The 19265-nt window shown below is 33.9% G+C and overlaps 1 protein-coding gene across 15 annotated transcripts in view; it reads right to left on the bottom strand.

Moving 5' to 3' along the window:
* The window catches only part of LOC118205064 (DNA-directed RNA polymerase I subunit RPA2-like), a 233168-nt gene that overhangs the window by 157646 nt on the left and 56257 nt on the right, over positions 1 to 19265 (bottom strand). For all 15 annotated transcript variants that reach the window (XM_085818432.1, XM_085818443.1, XM_085818441.1 and 12 more), the window contains one exon: positions 194 to 259. In XM_085818432.1, coding sequence (XP_085674558.1) covers positions 194 to 259 — 66 coding nt within the window. The remainder of the gene's footprint in view (positions 1 to 193; positions 260 to 19265) is intronic.

The following is a 19265-nucleotide window of genomic DNA, read 5'->3' as shown; positions in this document are numbered from 1 at the left end:
TATAATCAATATATCAAAGAATAGCAAGTTAGTTACTATAATCAATATATTACATGCAATGAATTTCAATTCATTATTTAATTGCAAAAGTATTAATTTGAATAGCTGAATACCAAGCAACAATAAAATTGCAGAAGTATTAAATTTCCTTGTGGAAATGAAGGTTTTGCAAAAAATCTGTGTATATACCTACATTTATATCTTCTTTACATTCCACCAACTGCTGATCATTCATTCCATTCAAATAACATAAATCTGACTAGAAATTGAAAGTATGAAAATAAATAAATTTTATAATTAAAAACACAAATACTGATATAGTTTAATAAAATTTAAATACCTCATACATAACAATGATACTGCTTTAATCAAATGCAAAATAAGACAGAAAAATGAATCAGAAATGCAAAATGAAAAATTTATAAGTAAAAATAATAATTCCCCTCTCTTTTCGACATAGCCATATATAAAATGGGAAATAAAAAAGAACTTTCCACAACTTATACTGCAAATAAATTACATTTTGAATGACCTTTGAATACAAACAATATAAGATGAGCCCAGATGAAAGTAGGACTTTGCCTCTAGCAAAGTCATTCTGCAAGGTAGAACTAGTGCAGGATTTACATATAAGCTACACAAGCTATAGCTTAGCAGCCCAATTTCTTAAACTTCTGTAAAAATCCTTGAGTTTGTGGAGCTTTTCTTTATAAAATTAACAATCTTTACCACATTATTGAGAATGAGTTTCAATTCTTTGGGATGGTGCTTTGTTTCAAGATTTTGCCTATGGACACAGCAATAGCTCCAAATTATATTAGGAGCTACACTTAACCCTTTGCGGCACAGTGTGTCCGATCCGGACACACCTAAAAATTTCCTTCTGTACGCACAGAAAAATTGAATGAAAAAGGATTTATACGTTACTATAGGTTACTCTGAACCTTCTTTATTTATAGTAGTAGATGGCAGCTCAACACAAACCAGTCCATATATTTTAGCCATGTTTAGTTTTTTAAGACATTTTTCAAAGAAATCTTCCAGATTTTTTTTTAGGGTATAAAAGGAATTGTTTGAAAAGAGATTTCTGTTATTTTTTTTTGGCTGTATGCTAATCTCCTTATTCTATATTAGTTTTAAATTTTTACCTTGAAATCTTGCCCAAAATCAAATGGCGAACCCTAGGTGTGCCCAGACCAGGCTCACCGATAATCTAGGACAACTAAGAGTCTGTATTCCTTGTTTCTCCGCATCTCATTGGTCAGTTCATTGACAACAATGCTCGTTTCAGCACTCTTTTTGAAGCTCTATTCAATCAGTGTGACCACTTTGGGCATACCCACAGAATTAAACAATAAGTGCTATCTTCACAAAATTTTACTTGTGTACTCCTCTAGGCCTAACTAGACTGCCTAACTTTTTTTTTTTAATCAACACTCCAACTTTAAAATGCAGTGTGCCAGAAAGGGTTAAGATGTGTCCATGAAGACCAATACATAAACCTGACATTGACCAATTTGATGACTATAACCACATTTAACAATATGGTAACTAGTACGATAACTAACATCTACTGCATGTTCATTATCCTTATTAGCAGGTAGAATTTAAGATGATAAAATAGACATGTTCTTTTGCTTTTTAAACGTTTAAAAAAAATCACAATCTTTGTTCTTGTAATCCACATGTTTTGCATGCAGATATTGCGAAAGAAACAAAGGCTTCATGCATCCATTTGAAAGCACTACCTTTACACACTACACACTTGGACTTAGAACAGTCTTCATCTCCGATATACGAAAATCCATATTTTATATATTTCTCACAATATTTTTGCTTAACGTCCCTTTGAAGAACTGAGGACTGAGTGATTTCAATGTTTTGCACCGAATTTTCAGACCTGTCATTTGTAGAACTCGGCAATACATCACTGTTCGTGTTTTCGCTTGCGATTTTGGCATGTACACTCCTTAACCACTGATCCATAGAAAAAAAAAAAAGTTAATCAGTATGGGGATCAATGAATTTTAATACACAAAGACGATACCATCACAAACAATAACCTGTGAGCCGCATGGTGAAGTTAACACAATAGTGGCGGCGATATCTCAAGTTACTAATGACTAAGTGCACTCCAAAATAATAATAATAATAATTGCCGGATTTTCGATTATCGACTGTACATATCAACAGCTTTACTGTATATTATTAATTAAATTATTTTTAATGAGTTATAGGAAAAACCATTTCTATGATATTTTTTGATTGAATACTCTTCTTTTTATTTTTTATGTCCGCCGTTACTGATTATTTTTTGTGCACCACCCACCAGCAACTTGTGTACCACAGGCTGGAAAACACTGATTTATAATATTTGATCATATGTTTTATTATTTTTACATATGTTAAGATAGAGATTAAGTATTTTACAACATTTCATCAAGATGAGTCAAATATTTTATTTTGCATTTAGATTTTAATTGCATTTTTTTTCAGAATTTCTTGATATTCAGTGTTTATAATTATAGTAGTTATAACATTGCAGAAAAAATCAAAACAATTGATTAAAAAAATGTTTTTAATGAATTTTTTTTTAAAGTTAGGCTTAGCGATGCGGAATGTCCCATCTTAAAAGACTGTACTACTGCAACAACACAACGTCTCCAAGCTGAGTTGCACTAAGACATATGCTGTCTCATAAGAGGATTAACTGCTGATGCATATATAATACATCCATCCTGAAGGGGTTACTATTGCTCCTCCAAATGGTTTTGTCCTTAACATAAAGATTCATGTTGTGGCCATTTTCGCATATAAAATAAAGATAAAAGACCTCTTTCTTGAAAAAATGATATGGTATCTACCTCATTTGGTAAATTCAAGATTGAAAAATATTTAAAAATTATTTTTTAATAAACAATGCAAATTCGAAAACCTCATCAAAAATGAATAACATAAGAACATGCAGTGACAGCAAAAATGCAGCATTATATACAATTGCACGGCGAGGTATAAGAACACGCAGCCAATGCTAATATACAATTACAGTAAATCATTTCATGGCAATCTATAAGAACACACAACCAGATTTTGGCGAGATATTTCGGATTTTTAATTCAATCTCATGGGCACTGTAACAAAGAAGTACCAATATTTCTTAGTGATTTTGCTATCACGAAACATTTTTGTAAATAAAACTGCACTGTGATGAGTCATCCATTGGTAGATTGCGCTCCAGCAAAAAGGTGAAAAAAAAAAAAAAAAAAATCTTCCCCTCCTTTTTTTTTCCAAGCTAATTTAAACTGTCTTTGTGGTTTTCTGTACACATGTTTTAGTACATTAGGAAACTTGCATCATGGAAACCAAAAACTGTGATTACAAAGGTATTACATTTTCTTGATGAAATAACAAATGAAGTCATCCGTTTACATTTTTTAATGTAAATGAGGATTAACACATCTGTATATGTTTTTTAATATATAAAAAGTACTTTACTTTTTCTGCACATATAACTAAGATAATAGATAGCAAAAACTAAAACAACTTCAAGAAGAACTGATTCCATAAATACAAGGTACTGTTTCATTCTTGCTTTATGCTCAATGGCTGATGTGTGCCACATGATCTGTTAACTGTGCTTAATAACCATTGGAGAACTGGATAATGATCTTTTCAATGCTTTTTTTTAAAAAAAAATAGGTAATGAAAAGATATAGCAAATGACTTCAGACACTAGAAATTTAATTTTTGGATGAAAATAATGAAATATTATGCCACATTAATAAAAATCATGAGAAATTTTAGGAATATAAGAAAGTCAGGAGAAATATATCATAAATCAGGTTGGCAGGAATCCAGTCGAAAATCGGAAGCATCCAACATAAACTTGAGAAGTTGGCAAGTTTGTTACTCGAATGAAAAAAAAAAATTCATACCCAAATTTGGGGGGGGGGAAGACAACTCAAAATCATAACACTTGGTGTAAATGTAGTAAATCATTTCTTTTAAGAAGCTCAAAAAAGTATTAATCAACTAAAGCTGCACATAAAACAGAACCCTAAATGTTAAATTGTGAGACCATCATTTAAACAAAGATTAACTGTTGCCATTTCATGTAATATAACTTAGGTGCTGCCAGTAATTAATAAATAATAATACCGCATTCCCACCTCCTCAAGATTAAGCAAGTAATCATTTGATATCTTTTCAAAAGACTCAGGTCTGCTAGGGGATGGTAAATCACTACCGTGGGAATCCTCTTCAGTTGATTTTCTTACCGTTTTTGATATGGGCTCAGGAGCTTCAGTGGCCAAATCTTTATTCTGTTGAGCAACAGAATCTGAAAGTTGCTGGTTTTCTTATATCCTATATCAAATGTATGTACAGAAGTATCTCATGTACGTGCCAAATGGTGTACTTAAAAAATGGTTTCATGACCAATCTGGAAGTTTAACATAAGCTTAATATACATTAGCCTTAATTAGCTCTACTTCCTGCATAATAGGTTCATATATATTAGTTCTTGTATGGTTCTTTATTAATAATATTCCGAGTTGTGTTGACCACACAGGTAAATAGTCTCCATTATAAGAACTCCTAGCATCGATGAACATACGCTCATTTGATGTGGCATTTGTTGCTGTACATAATGACTAGATCGGAAGCAAATAGATTGCAGAACTTCTTCATAATGTTTGATAGCATTTTCTTTGATTTTATGGGCAACTGAATGTTTTCCATACAATTCCATTATTCTGTTCTACTAGATTATATGCAGTTGTGTGATTTGTTGCTATATTAAGTGAAGTTAAGGAGGATTTTAATTCACAAGATATAAATGAAGATCCTCTATAAAAATGTACATAGGCTGCATTCCCAAAATTGAGAAAATATTTGGCAGATGAGAAATAATAATAGCAGATGATGCATCAGATCAGGGTATTGTAAAGAGGATCTTGAACACTCGTCCACAATAGTAAGAAGAAACTAGTTCCTGGAACTGTAAGCCAAGAACCCTTGAAATCTAGATTTAATCATTCAAAAGGTGCAGTTACTTTAATTGTTCTTTCAGATCCACAGACACAAAATTTTACTTCACTGCAGCACAAATATGGATTAAAAATTCTTCTATGGGGAGAACAAATAAGTTTCTGCCTTTTTTCTCTTTGTTTTCTTTCTTTCTTTTTTTTTTTTTTTTTTTTGCTTGCTTAATTTCTTTTATACATCATTCTAGCTTTATTATAGTATTTGAATAGAACATTTGCAACAATTAGATAATTCTATTCTTTAAATGATATAAATTTTGTGCATTATGAGTTATAATATGAATGAAATATATAAGTTAACTGTTATATAATTATTAATACTGTTAAGTGAATCTAGCGCCAGAGTGTCGCTATGGTAAACAAATGCAAGAGTGAATTTTAAAGAATGCATTTATTCTATTGTGGTTTATGCGCTGTCGGCGAAGTAGATTTAATTCAATCCAATAAGTTTAAATGAAATGCAAGAAAAAATACGTATAATTTAATATTCCAATACAAGGAAGTCATGTGGTGTACACATCAGATTTTTTTTAAATAAAAAACCGGACATTTATTGTAAATGAACAGTACATTATCTTTTACTCAAAGTAATGTCCATTGCTAGACGCTACATTTCTGCGTCTTTCTGGCAGCATTCAGATATCGTGCCAGCAGAACACTTCATCCTTCAATGCTAGCCACAAATCAACCTGTAGCAAATAGTTTATCCAACAGATGGCAGTATCTGCCAAGCTCCTTTGGTAATTGTCAATGCGCATGCGCTACTGAGTGTAGAAATAAGTACGTTATAGGAGAAGGAGCTTTCTTTAAGCATGTGGCTGCACGCATTTGCTGTGTAAATAAAAGTATATTTTTGTAACATGGATGTTCTTTACTCTCTGATGCGAAGCACTAGGTTAGTGCACGAATCTCAGCTGATTCAAAATCCATTTTCAAACCGTGGATCACCACAATAAAAAGTGGCATCCGTCTAACAGGAAACATTAGTTAGGTAAAGGTCACTTTTGATGGTTTAACAGCAGAAATGGAAACCTTGAAAGTAAGAAGAATACCACTGCATGCAGTCTTCACAAAAGCATATAATAGTTTACATGAAAATTTGAATGCCCAGACTGTATAACGTTTAGGGTAGCCTGGTGTGGTACCAAAGGGCCCGGGTTCGAATCCTGGAGAAGGCATGGTTGTAAAATTGTCTGTCCCTTCATAGGAGGTAACGATGGCTACCTATTAGGTGCCTCCATAATAAAATGGCTACAACTTCTGGCCTTAGTAGCGGCCAATGCTGTCATAGGCAAGAGCCCACTGTTTGTTTAAAAAAAAAAAAAAAAAAAAAATTGAAAGTTAGAATTGAACAGTGATGTTCTGTTATCGTCCCTGGAAATTCTGGAAGATAAAGAAATTCGACTACAACAGTTGGATGAAGAAATATTGGATCTCCTATCGAAATCAAAAGAAGTCTTGCAAGGAGAATATACTAAAGAATTTGAGTCATGAGACTTACAAGGAGAAATTAATAGCAGCCAGGATGAAAGTGAAGCAAGTCACTGTGAAAATAGAGAAAAATCTGCTGACTCATGCATCTGTAAACAAAACCAGAACTGTTGATTCAAGAGCAACAGCAACGAATATGACGCTTCCAAAAATAATTTTGATTGAATTTACAGGTGATCCATGACAATGGTTGAATTTCTGGAATAGTTTTAGTAAGATACACGAAGATCCAGTTCTAAATGATCATTTGAAATTCGTATATCTGATTCAGGCTACTGCTGCCAAATCGAAAGCACGAGAAATAGTGCAGAGCTTTCCGACAACTAAAGAAAATTATCCGAAAGTCATCGAAAATTTAAAGAATCATTTTGGACATGAAGATATTCTTATACAAGTATACGTTCAGGATTTATTGAATCTTGTGTTGATAAATAATAGTGCAACAAAAAAGGACTTTACGCTATCATCGTTGTACGACAGTTTGAAAACCAAACTTCGTGCTCTGGAATCCCTCAGTCTGACTGAGGATAAATACGCTAGTGTTATTTTTCCATTAGTTGAATCTTACCTGCACCCCGACATCTTACGCGTGTGGGAGAGGGAACGGGAGAGCTCGTGTCACAAGGTAAGAGCGACCTTGAATCTATTCTTCAGTTTTTGAAAAATGAAGTTATATCTGAAGAGAGAATTTTTGATAAAAGTATAAAATCTAAAAGTTGCATTGATGATGAGTCTAATATTCTCACTTGTAATGATTTGTATACAGGAGACTGAGGATAATAGATAGGAGATAAATTTAAAGAAAATGCTCCTATTACGAAAGTCGAGGAATCTTGTTTACTTTGTGATAAACCACATTTAACAGAAAAATGTTTTAAAGCTAGCATACTTACATATCAGGATAAAAAAAGATTTAATATTTAAGAAAGGTGCATTTTTATTATGCTTGAAGAAAAATCACATTTCTTGTAACTGTAAGTCTAAGGTTAAGTGTTTAATCTGCCAAAAAAGGCATTTGGCAGTAATGTGTCAACAAGTTCCTTCTCAATTGAAAGAGATTAAACAAGTAGAACCCATGGGGAAAAATGACGTCAATGTTTGTTTTGGCTAGCAGATCAATGAGCTCCCATGTGTTATTACAAACATTAATTGTAAGGGTAAAAAATGACACCAGGGAAAGGATAGTGAGAGGGATTATTAATATGGGTTGTGAGAGAAGTTATTTAATGAAAGATACTACAGATTCTTTGAAATGAAATTAGTTCATAGTGAAGTCAAATTAGTTCATAAATTATTTGGAGGTGTTGAAACAAAAGAAAAATTGTATTCTAAATATCTAGTTCATTTGAGTAGACTTGATAATAAATATGTGTGTAGTGTGCATTGTTTAAGTGAATCTGTTATTTGTTCTGATGTAAAGAAAATACCTAAAGGTCCTTGGTTGAAAGAACTTCGTAAATTAAATATTCACGTGTCAGACATAGAGGGTAATAATACTCCTGAAAATGAAAGTGACATTAAATTATTAATAGGTTCTGATATTGCTGGAAAATTATTCACTGAAAATATTAAATGTTTACAGAGTGGTCTGTTCACGATGGAAACATGTTTGGGATGGATTTCAATGGGTAAAATTCCAGCGAAGGAATCTTCCAGTATAAATAATTCTCTTGCATGTGTTTCTCTATTGCTAAACAAAAGATCAGCAGAAAACTTGTGGAAGTTAAACGTTATTGGTATAAATGACCCAGTTGAGTCTAAAAAGAAAGCTGACATACATGAGGAGACCATGCAGTATTTTATTTTGAGGAAAATTTGAATTTGGATTCAGACAGGAGATATGAACCTGCATTACCTTGGGTACTGGAACAATCTCGATTGTCTAGTAATAAAGAGTTGGCAGAAAAACACCTGACTAATACACGAAGGAAATTATTAGATTCAAACCAAATTAAAGTTTATAAGGAAGTATTTGATACTTGGTTGAAGGAACGAATTGTTAAAAACGTAACAGAAGGTGAAGTAGATAGAGAGCACTATTTGCCTCATAGGACTGTTTTTAAAGAATCTAGCAAAACTATGCGAGTAAGGCCGGTTTTTGATGCTTCGGCGCACACCAAAGGAGAACTGACTTTAAATGACTGTCTTGAGAAAGGCCCTAACCTAATAGAAATAATTCCAACATTGTTGAATCATTTTCGGAAATATCCTTTTTCAGTAATTTCAGTCATTGAGAAAGCCTTCTTGCAGATTGCTATAAGAGAGAAGGATAGAGATAATTTACATTTCTTGTGGAAAGGTGCAGAAGGAGAGAATACAAAAATTTATAAACATTGTTGCTTGGTTTTGGGGCTCAACTGTAGTCCGTTTTTGTTAGCCACTACGTTGAACTATCATTTAAATCGTGCCTCAGATCAGTTCGCAGCTACAACCAATATTTTGAAGGAGTCCTTCTATGTTGATAACTGCCTAACTAGTTTTAAGATTGTTGAAGAATTGAATAGATTTGTGCTAGAATCGAAAATGTTATTGTCACCTGCAAAGTTTAATCTTAGAGGATGGCAGTCGAATTGTGAAACTGAAATAATTTCCAACTCTAAATTAGATACATCTGTTTGCATTTTAAACTGGGATTTGAAGGATGATACTCTTTCCTGTAAAACTGAGTCACTAAAGAGAGAGATTATCGCGAGTAAACGAACACTTTTTTCTTGTGCACATAAGTTAACTGACCCACTAAGTTTCATTTCTCCCGTTACCCTGTTCCCAAAGAAGATATTGCAAGAGTGCTGGAAATTACGATTAAATTGGGATCAAAAATTGCCTGAGCGTTTAGAAAAGAAGTCCATGAAATGGGTAAAAGAACTGGAACTGCTGTCAGATGTCAAAATTCCTACACGGCTTAATATTGACAGAATGGTTAATGAAGATCAGTCTTCATATTTTCAGCGATGCTAGCAAACATGCCTATGCTACCTGTATTTTTTTAACAATTAAACCCGAAAATAAGGTTTATCTAAGTTTGTGCAAGCACCCATTAAAGTTGCGCCTTTAAAGAATACATCCATCCCTCATTTGGAATTATTATCCTGCTTAATCAGAGCACGCTTGGGACGTGTGGTCTTTGCAGACTTGAACATGCCAAATTTAGGAACATTCTTCTGGACTGATTCAACAACTGCTTTGTGCTGGATCCAGCAAGACATACAGTGGGGAACTTTCGTTTGGAATCGTGTCCAAGAAACCAGAACACTTTAAAAAATAGAAGATTGGCATCACATTTCTTCGGAGCTGAATGCAACCGATCTACCTTCTCCAGGCTGTTCAGTTAAACAGTTTTTGCTGTCGAAATGGTGGGAGGGTCCATCATGGCTGTTAGAACCAGAATCGTTACGGTCAAAAGCCATCGATTTGCCAGATGAAGAGATCATAAATTCAGAAAAGCGTAAATCAGTATTGACAACTCTTAAGAAAGATTCTAAACCTGACAATTGGTATTACAGGTACTTATCATCTATAAAGAAAATTGTACGCATGTTAGGTTGGATTCTTAGGTTTTACTTTAAATTACGAAGAATTACAAACGAAACCTCCAAAATTTTGTCAGTTTCGGAAATTGTAATAGATAATTCTTATGTTATTGATTCAAAGAGAATCATTTAAGGGTGTGAACAATGATAAAATTAAAGACCTCAGACCTATAGTTGATCGTGATGGTTTGATCAGAGCTAGAACCAACGTTTCTTATCGTGATGATACTGATGACTTTAAGTTTCCTGTCATTCTGCCATCAGATCATGCAGTAGTAAAATTATTGATAATGAATGCACATAATGAGCTGCTGCATGCTGGTACTTCTATGGTGATGTCTCATTTGTAAGTAGTATTGGATCCATTGAGAAATTGTATTGGATCCTCAATCATTGAGAAAAGTATTGGATCTTCAAGGCTCGTAAGACAGTACGAAACTGCATTAGAAAATGTGAAATGTCAAAGATTTAAATCCAAAAGTTGTGACGTAACTCCAGGAATTTTGCCGAAAGATAGAGCACATGAGCAAATATTTTTGAGATCGTGGCTGTCGATCTGGCAGGACTCTTCTACCTTAAAGATGGTCGAAAAGCTTATATTGTTCTTTACACATGTGCAGTCTATAGAGCCATTCATCTGGAGTCATTACGACTTTCTAAAAACAGAGACTTCTGAGTTTCTAAGACCAGTACAAAGACTGTACAGACTTGAACTGGATAATCCAGTCCAAAATGATATGTCTGAAAATATTCCTATAACTACCAGCAGTGGTAGAACTGTGAAACCAGTGATACATATGTGAAATGTTTTGTATTTGTTTGAACACTTTGTAATAATTTGATTTATTTATTTAATCTTCTAGGTTTAGTATTATCTGTCAGCATGTCTCGAAAATTATGGAATGCTGCATCTCCAGGTAATTTGAATTTCAATTTAATTAGAACATCTTGGTAGGCATAATTTTATACTTCAATATTATATACTGTACTATGCATATATTATGTTCAACAGATGTGTGAATTTACCTCCCAGTAAATTCAGGTGGGAGGAATATGTAGCAAATAGTTTATCCAACAGACGGCAGTATCTGCCAAGCTCCTTTGGTAATTGTCAATGCGCATGTGCTAACTGAGTATAGAAATAAGTATGTTATAGGAGAAGAAGCTTTCGTTAAGCATGTTGCTGTGCACTTTTGCTGTGTAAATAAAACTATATTTTTGTAACATGGATGTTCTTTACTCTCTAATGCGAAGCACTGAGTTAGTACATGAATCTCAGCTGATTCAAAATCCATTTTCAAACAGTGGATCACCACACAACTCAATTTTTGGTACCTTCATATGATGTGAAGCACTGATCAAACAGGCCATGTATCATCAATCATAACAAGTAATAATCAGTAGGAGTCTGCCGTCTGGTGAATATAGCAGCATAAATGAAAACTTCTCATTTGTTTCTGAGCAGGTTTTGACTGGCGCTACAAAACGTGGATGAGTGTTTATCATGCAGGAGAATTATTTTGTCATTCTTAGAATACTAATGAGTGCATTTTTCTTTGGATGCTCAGCAATCTCATCAATTGTGTTTGGTAGAAAGCCCTATTAATGGTTTCGTTTGGATTGAACATTTCATAATACATGACAGCAAGTTGATCTCACTATATACACAAGATGATGTTTTCCATGAGTATTTAGCTTGGCAGTCAATGTTGGAGCACAGCCAGGTTATCCCCATGATTTCTTCTTTTTGGGTTATCGTAGTGGATCTACTTTTCAACACCAGTGACTATATAATGCAAAAAACCCTTTTGTTTATGCCTGGCGAGCAGCATTTTACATGTAAGAAATTGCTGTTCAATGTTTCTTGGCTTCAGTTCATATGAAACCCAATTTTTCCTTGTTTTTGAATCATTTCCAATGATTTTAAACTCTGTGATATTGCTTGTTGAGTCACTCCTAATGTAAGTGATGGTTCTACTTGCATTTGGCACGATTTTTCACTCAGTAATGCTTCCAGTTCCGCAGCTCCATATACTTTCATTCTTCCAGTATATTCTTTAACGTCGAGTTCACTGATTTTAAACTTTTGAAACTACTCACAACAACTTCTTTCACTTAAGGCAATTTCATGATATGCTTCTACAAGCAACTGATGTGCCTCAGCTGTAAATTTCTTCAAATTAAAGCGAATAAAAAGTTCCCACAAATGACACTCATTCGGCTCAAAATTCAATATTTTCGCATGGAAAAAAGATATGATATTGATACAAAAAAGCTTATATTTCAACATTATGTTGTTACAAAACATTCAACCAGATCTATTTGAGGCTTTACAGCTGCATTTAGTTTTGATAAAGTGTCTACAGCATCACTTTCATTTCAAGAACAATATATAATATCAAGTTTGAAACAAGCAAGTTCTAACCATCAATGCATAATCTTCTCATCTCTCATTGCTGTTGATCAAACATTAATGCCACTGATCTTTCAAGTGCCTGCCAATTAAATATTGTCCCTAGTTTCATTAATATTCAACAACAGCATATGCCTCTTTTTCAAAAGAATAGTGTTTTCGTTCTGAAGAGTTTAGTGTTCTTGAGAAGAAAGCTATAGGATGTCCAGGTTGACTCAAGGTTGCTCCTATTGCAAATTCAGAATTATCTCTTTCAACTCTGAATGGTATGTTATACTCAATTGCAGCTAAAGAAGCTTTGGCTATATCAATTTTTAAGCTTTGGCTCTTAAGGGAAAAGGCTTTCTCAGCTTCTAAGGGGAAAAGGTCCTTTGATCAAAAGAGGGTGAATCTTTTCAAGAAAACAGGAAATCCAACATCAGTTATGTGGAAACATTACTAGTGTTCATTGTAAAGATGTTGTATCTTTAGAAACTGGTAAACCCAACAGTAGTTTCAATCATTCAGGATCAGGTTTTATTATATTATTAGCTATACAGTAGCCCAACAATTTTACAAGCATGGAAAATGTGTGATTTTGTGGAAAATGTGTGATTTTGTGGAAAATGAGCATTTTTCCTCATTCAGGGTTAGGTTGTATTTCTTAGCAGCATCCATATATATGTTCAGCTTCATTCTTACCACATATAGCTACGTCATCAAGACAGAGAAAGATTCCTGATAATTTTTCGTTTGAAATTATTTCATAAATAGTTCTCCAGAAAGCAGCAACTCCATTTGTTATACCAAATGGAATACAGTCGAATCCACTTAATTGGACCACCGGAAAATCGGACGAGCCGCTTTTTAAGATCAAATCCTAAAGAACCGAAACAAATCATTTGTACATAAGCCTAATATTATTCGCTTATCTGGACCAAAATTCTGTTTAAACGAACTAAAAAACGTGAAAGCGAATAAGAAACAGGGGCCGAAAGTTGGCCGCGTACAGCGGATGTACGGTGGTCTGCGACATAATGAGCCTATTAATCTTAAAATCTTTCCTCTCCGCTTTCTGCTTTAGTGTTGTATTGTGTACAAAAATTTATAAAAACCAAAAAAAGTATAAAATATTAAATACAAAAAAAAATTATAAAACCTAAAAACTTATAAAAAATATTATGATTATTAAGTTTTTATTATCTCATCTCTATCCCTAAACTTTCTTGAGCCAGTGGCTCCCTCTAGTGTGCATCAAGTAACTCACTTATGCAAAATTTTTTCCCATTTCTGCTCGCTTTTATTAATTCTGATGAGGAGGTAAATGGTTTTGAACCATAGGAACTCCGTAATTTTCAAATCATTGGCATTGGCATTGGTCTGCGACATATGGGAGGATCTGTAGTTGGGGCTCCCAAGGAAAATGCTTTATCAAAAGTCAGGAATTCCTTAAAGTGCATGACAAAAGAAAAACTGGTGGAAGGTGAACACACGCACCATTTTCTTTGACCTGCACCTCTGAGTTTTGAGGAAATGAACAACAGAGTGTCCAGCTCCACCTGAAAGGAATTCTCGCCTGTCAATCATCATTAAAGTTTACACGAGTAAGCTATCATTTCATCACCTTTTTTGGATGATTTTAGCACCAAAGTTTTTAATGGTGAGCATTTTATCTCTCTCCTGACCTTAACATCTTAAACCCTAAACACCAAGGTTTCTTCAGACCACTTTACTCAGTGAATTGTGCGCACATCTTGTTTCCCCTGCCAAAATGCCATTATAAGACTTGACGTTATCTGAAAAAAATTCCTGGATAATATTAAGTTACAACCACGTATTATCGTGCTACACCAGACGGCTCGTTAAGTTACAAAAATGTTGCACTCTCTGGCTCCAAAAAAGTGATGGATCACGTAACTGTTTTGTGCTGCTCAAGCATGTCAGGAACGGACAAGAAGAAGCTGTTGGTTATAGGAAAAAGCACTAAGCATTGCTGCTTTAAAGGACTTAGGATGAAGAGTTTACCAGTTGTGTGAACAGAAATGCGTGGATAACCTCTGAACTTTTTAAAGAATGGCTGAAGAATTGAAACAGAGAGCTACAATGCCAGTGGAGAAAAGTGCTTCTTCTTCTTGACAATTGTGCAGCACATGCTCATTTAGATTGCTTGATGAACATCCAACTGGAATTTCTACCTCCCAGGACCACAGCTTTGGTCCAGCCAATGGACATGGGCATTATAAGAAATTTGAAATCCTTTACTGTGCAAGGTTGGTTAATTACATCTTTGAAGCAATTGAAGAACATTTGCTGACCTCATCGTCAAAAGCCAGCAAAGTCAGTACAAAGGTCAACATCTTACAAGCAGTTACATTTGTGGCCGACAGCTGGCGAAAAGTGAGCAGTGAGACAATTCAGAACTGTTTTTCTCACTGTGGCTTAAGTACTTGGTTTTTGGAGATGGAAGTGTACATGCTCATTGAAAGTGAAAATGATGATTTACATGTGAAACTTCAACAGGTACAAAATTGCGAAGAATTTTTATCCATTGATAACCAGCTTCAATGCTACGATGAAAATAAAGATTACGATGCTGCAAAACACACGATAGCATTGGAAGACCAAGAAAGTGGTGATGATGATGATGTCATTAATAAGTTGGTGCAAGTGATAACACAGGATGCAAGGAAATGCATTGAAACTTTCTGTCGGTATTTCATGCAGGAGGAAAATGAAGGCAGTCCCATTGCTGCATTAGATGTTTGTGGCTGCTTCGTTCATGTGCAATCCGTCAAGATCACATTGAATAAGTTCTTCAAATGTTGACTGGAACTTGGTAGGAAATTGTTTTTAATGTGCTTTGCATATTGAGTATTGTGGAGATTGTTTCTTAGAATTTGTTTCTAAATTAATTTTCTCAATGAAAAAAAGTTCGACTATATTTCTTGTTTGTACATGTATGTTTGCCATACGTGTGTACCACACCATAACGTTCATATTTACATTTCAGTACATGATTTACATGTAGATTTACTGTTTGCTACATATAGCATGTCCCGTCTTACAACATAGGACATGTTTGTGCAATCGGACCAGTCGGTTATTAGGACCAAAACGATTGCTTCCCGATGTGGTCCAATTAACTGGAATTGACTGTATAGAAATTGATACAGTTTACCATCAGCTTCAAAAGCTGCATAGTGTTTCTATGATTCTATTATAGGAACCTGATGAGGTAAATTGTATTAAATACTTTATATTTTGATACCTGTGAAAGCAACTCTTCAATTTTGGGAAGAAGGTACAAAAAATAAAGTATAGTAAATTTGTTACAGTCTGCAAATAAATAGCCATTCTGAATCTATGATCTATAACCATCTATAGCCATGTGATGTTCTCCTTTCACAACAAATGCTTTCGCATGCCAAAAAGAATCACTTGGTTCAATTACACCTTCTTTAAGTATGTTACATACTTCTGTAGTTATGAATTTTTTATCTTCTTCAGTATGGTGTCTTAACTGTATAACAATAGGTCCACAATCAGGTGTTAAATTACAGAACAATGACACAGAGACTACAGGAGCAGTTGACAATGAACAAACTCTAAGAGATGATCTGCCAGCTTTAAATTCTATCTCAACAGAAAATAATCTTTCAGTAAATCACGCCTCACAAGAGAGATCGCACAGAATATCTCCACTTTAGTATCTACATGGATAATTAGCACCTCTACATTAGCATATACTTAGATTTGCAATTTAACAGTAACTAAAGAACATCCCATAAGATTTGAGCTTAGAGAAGAGTTAGCCATGGTTTACCAAAATATGGTTTTACTTGAATGTGACATCTTTTTACAAAACACTCATTTATAAAACTCACTGAAATGCCAAGATCAATTAGCACATTCAGCTGAACCCCATTTACCTGGACTTTGATTATTGACCTTTCCAGACAGTGAGGAGCCATAGTAACTTGATGCTACAGTATGAATTACTGCCATGGAATTACAGTACAAAGTCTGCAATTCTGAATTTGGGATTTTTCCGGATATTAGACCATCATTTTAAATCTAGTAAGATGGCATGTAGAAATTATAAAATTAAAAATATGAAATCATGATTTAAAATAATGCAGTATTTATGATCTAAAACATATCAAAATTAAAAAAAAAAAAAAAGCTTAATATTTATTTGTTTACCTTTTTAAACATTTCTTTCAATGTATGTTGTTTCATTTTTTGTGCTAATAATTTCTCTTTAATTCTGTAGACAGTCATAATCTCTTGTTTAATTACATTATTGAAGTCCTGTAACTGCTGTGTCGAAAATTCCGACTAAATTGCCAATCGAAATTTTTTCATTTTGAGTAACTTCACTGTCACTTTTTTTCACTAACGGTAGCGGTATTTTCTGGATCTAGAGCTATACTACAGATTTCCCCCATTCATTAATTGAGTGATGATTGAAAAGCATTGTCATCACAATGAAAAACTTCATTTACATTATCTTCATTTATTACCGCTTCTTCACATTTCTTTACAAAATCCATTAATTAGAAAATTTCACCTTTGTTTTGCAATATCCAGAAAATTTTTTTAATTAGTGGCTATCATCATCAAATTTAGCTATCCTTCACTATACATATTTGGCTACGCATTATGAGCTTGGCAACCAACGAAAAGTTCTGCTGTTAAATTTTAACTTGCTTCTATCACGCACTAAGACAATTAAGCCTGAATTGTATTTATTATTTATTATACTTATGTCTATTTCTTGCACATGCTTAAGGCTTATCAGAGTTCTAAATAAAGAAATTTCCTCATATACTTAAGCCTTATTGAGGGCCGGCACTAGATATCTTACTGCTTGATGCAGTCTCTTGTGGATACTAAATTTTGCGATACGACCATACGAGTACTCAAACGGTACGACCATACGAGCCCTGGCGCTGGTTCTGGGCTTATGTGAATAACAAATCAGTTATTCTTAATTCAAATAGCCCTAAATATAATCTTTGGGTCTATGAGTATCATCAACAAAATTTATTTTTAGCATATGGAAAGAAATTTTTGGTAAATTTTTCCTCGTCACCATTTTTTAGTGCATTTAACTTAAATCTGTAATCATAGCCAAGCGTAATGTCAACATAAAAGGTTACAATACTCCTTTATTATTCAATTACTAACATACAAAAATTGTTTAGGCAACACTACATGAAACTAAACTACTAAACTTGTCATGTTTTGATAAAAATGTGGAGATGAAAGAAAAGTATAATAAATAAATGATTCACCAGGTTAGCGTCAGATCAACGATGTATCCATGTGGAATGTTTCGGTTTGAGATGTGTGTGTGCCAAGCAGATAGGCAGCAATGATGGAGCCAAATTATTGATAATATAAATTTATGCTAAAATGATTGTTTCTTCAATAACAAGGTATTTTATTTAGTGTCGAAGTGAAATTAAGAATCAGGACTTTCCAGATGTTTTATTATGTGCAGAGGGGGAAATCAAATGTGCATGCGTAAACCCTACGAGAAAAAACGGTCTTGGTGGTTTTCAAGATTTGGATTTTACATCATTCCGGACATTGAACTTCCAGATTTCGGACTTTGTACTGTAGTAGTATTGTGTTCAAATTAGGATTTGCAACTTTTTGGTAATGATTCTTTTTACCACATCCTCAAACCCCAGCTGGGAAAACACTCCATATACAACAGTCTCATCCACACTTCCCGGAATGAACAGGAGCTACTATCAACTGTTCATCATAACTGTTTTTGTTCTCAAACTATTCAACAGTAGCTAATGGTGCTGAGGAAGATGTTAAATATGAGGCTTATGATATTCAGCAAACTCTAATGCTCTAGCTTGATCATAAACTTTTTCCAATGAAATGGTTGCATTTTCTAATAACCATTCTCAAACGGATTCTTTAATCCTTAAATGAATGCATCTCTAAATACTCATTTTTATATTCTTCAGCAGTAAGTTTTTTTACAATCCTAGCTGATTGTTCTTGTTGTAATAGTTGCAAATATTCATTTACATTGTTGTAATCTAGACACTAAAGAATGCTGGGCAAATATTTCTTTTGGTAATGTAAACTGTGAAAAAAAAAAAGGGACAATTCTATAACTCCCGTTCTACTGGGTTCCCAAAATGCAAACTTGTATATATCATTTTAAAGTGAATTTATTTCTGAATTGAATACAAAACACAAAATTCAATTATTTGCAATACAAAAAAGTTAAACGATAATAGTTATCAATATACATTAGATAGTGATGATTGCAGTGAGTTATCAGTACTTAGTAGGGTACCCTTTATTTTTTATTACAGCTTCACATCGACGTTTCATTGAGCTGACAAGATATTTAAGCTCTTCTTTCGTTATTACATGATGCCAGGAAACAATTATAGCCTCAATTAGTTCCCTTTTATTTGATGGGCGCCTCATTCGGACAAGAGGTTTCAAACGGTGCCACAAATTTTCGATAGGATTGAGGTCAGGACTGTTTCCTGGCCATGACAACAATTTAATGCTCTTTGTACAAAACCACTCTTTCGATATTTTGGCCGTGTGGCAAGGAGCAGAATCCTGCTGGAAAATAAACGAAGCATTGTTGGGAAAGAAATCTCTGATGGAAGGTAGAAGTTTTGGTTCTAGAATAGTGTCAGTGTATTTTCTGGCATTCAGTGTCCCATCGATGACATGAAGGCGACCAATACCATCTGCTGAAATGCATGACCAAATCATAACACTAGCTGGGTTCTTCACAGTTGCTTGAATGCAGTCAGG

This window comes from Stegodyphus dumicola, chromosome 6, assembly GCF_044657685.1.
Source record: "Stegodyphus dumicola isolate Sdum_Otavi_A_Nest chromosome 6, ASM4465768v1".
Classification (NCBI taxonomy): domain Eukaryota; kingdom Metazoa; phylum Arthropoda; class Arachnida; order Araneae; family Eresidae; genus Stegodyphus; species Stegodyphus dumicola.
Note: the sequence above shows the minus strand (reverse complement) of the source record. Positions and strands in the feature narration are given on the sequence as shown.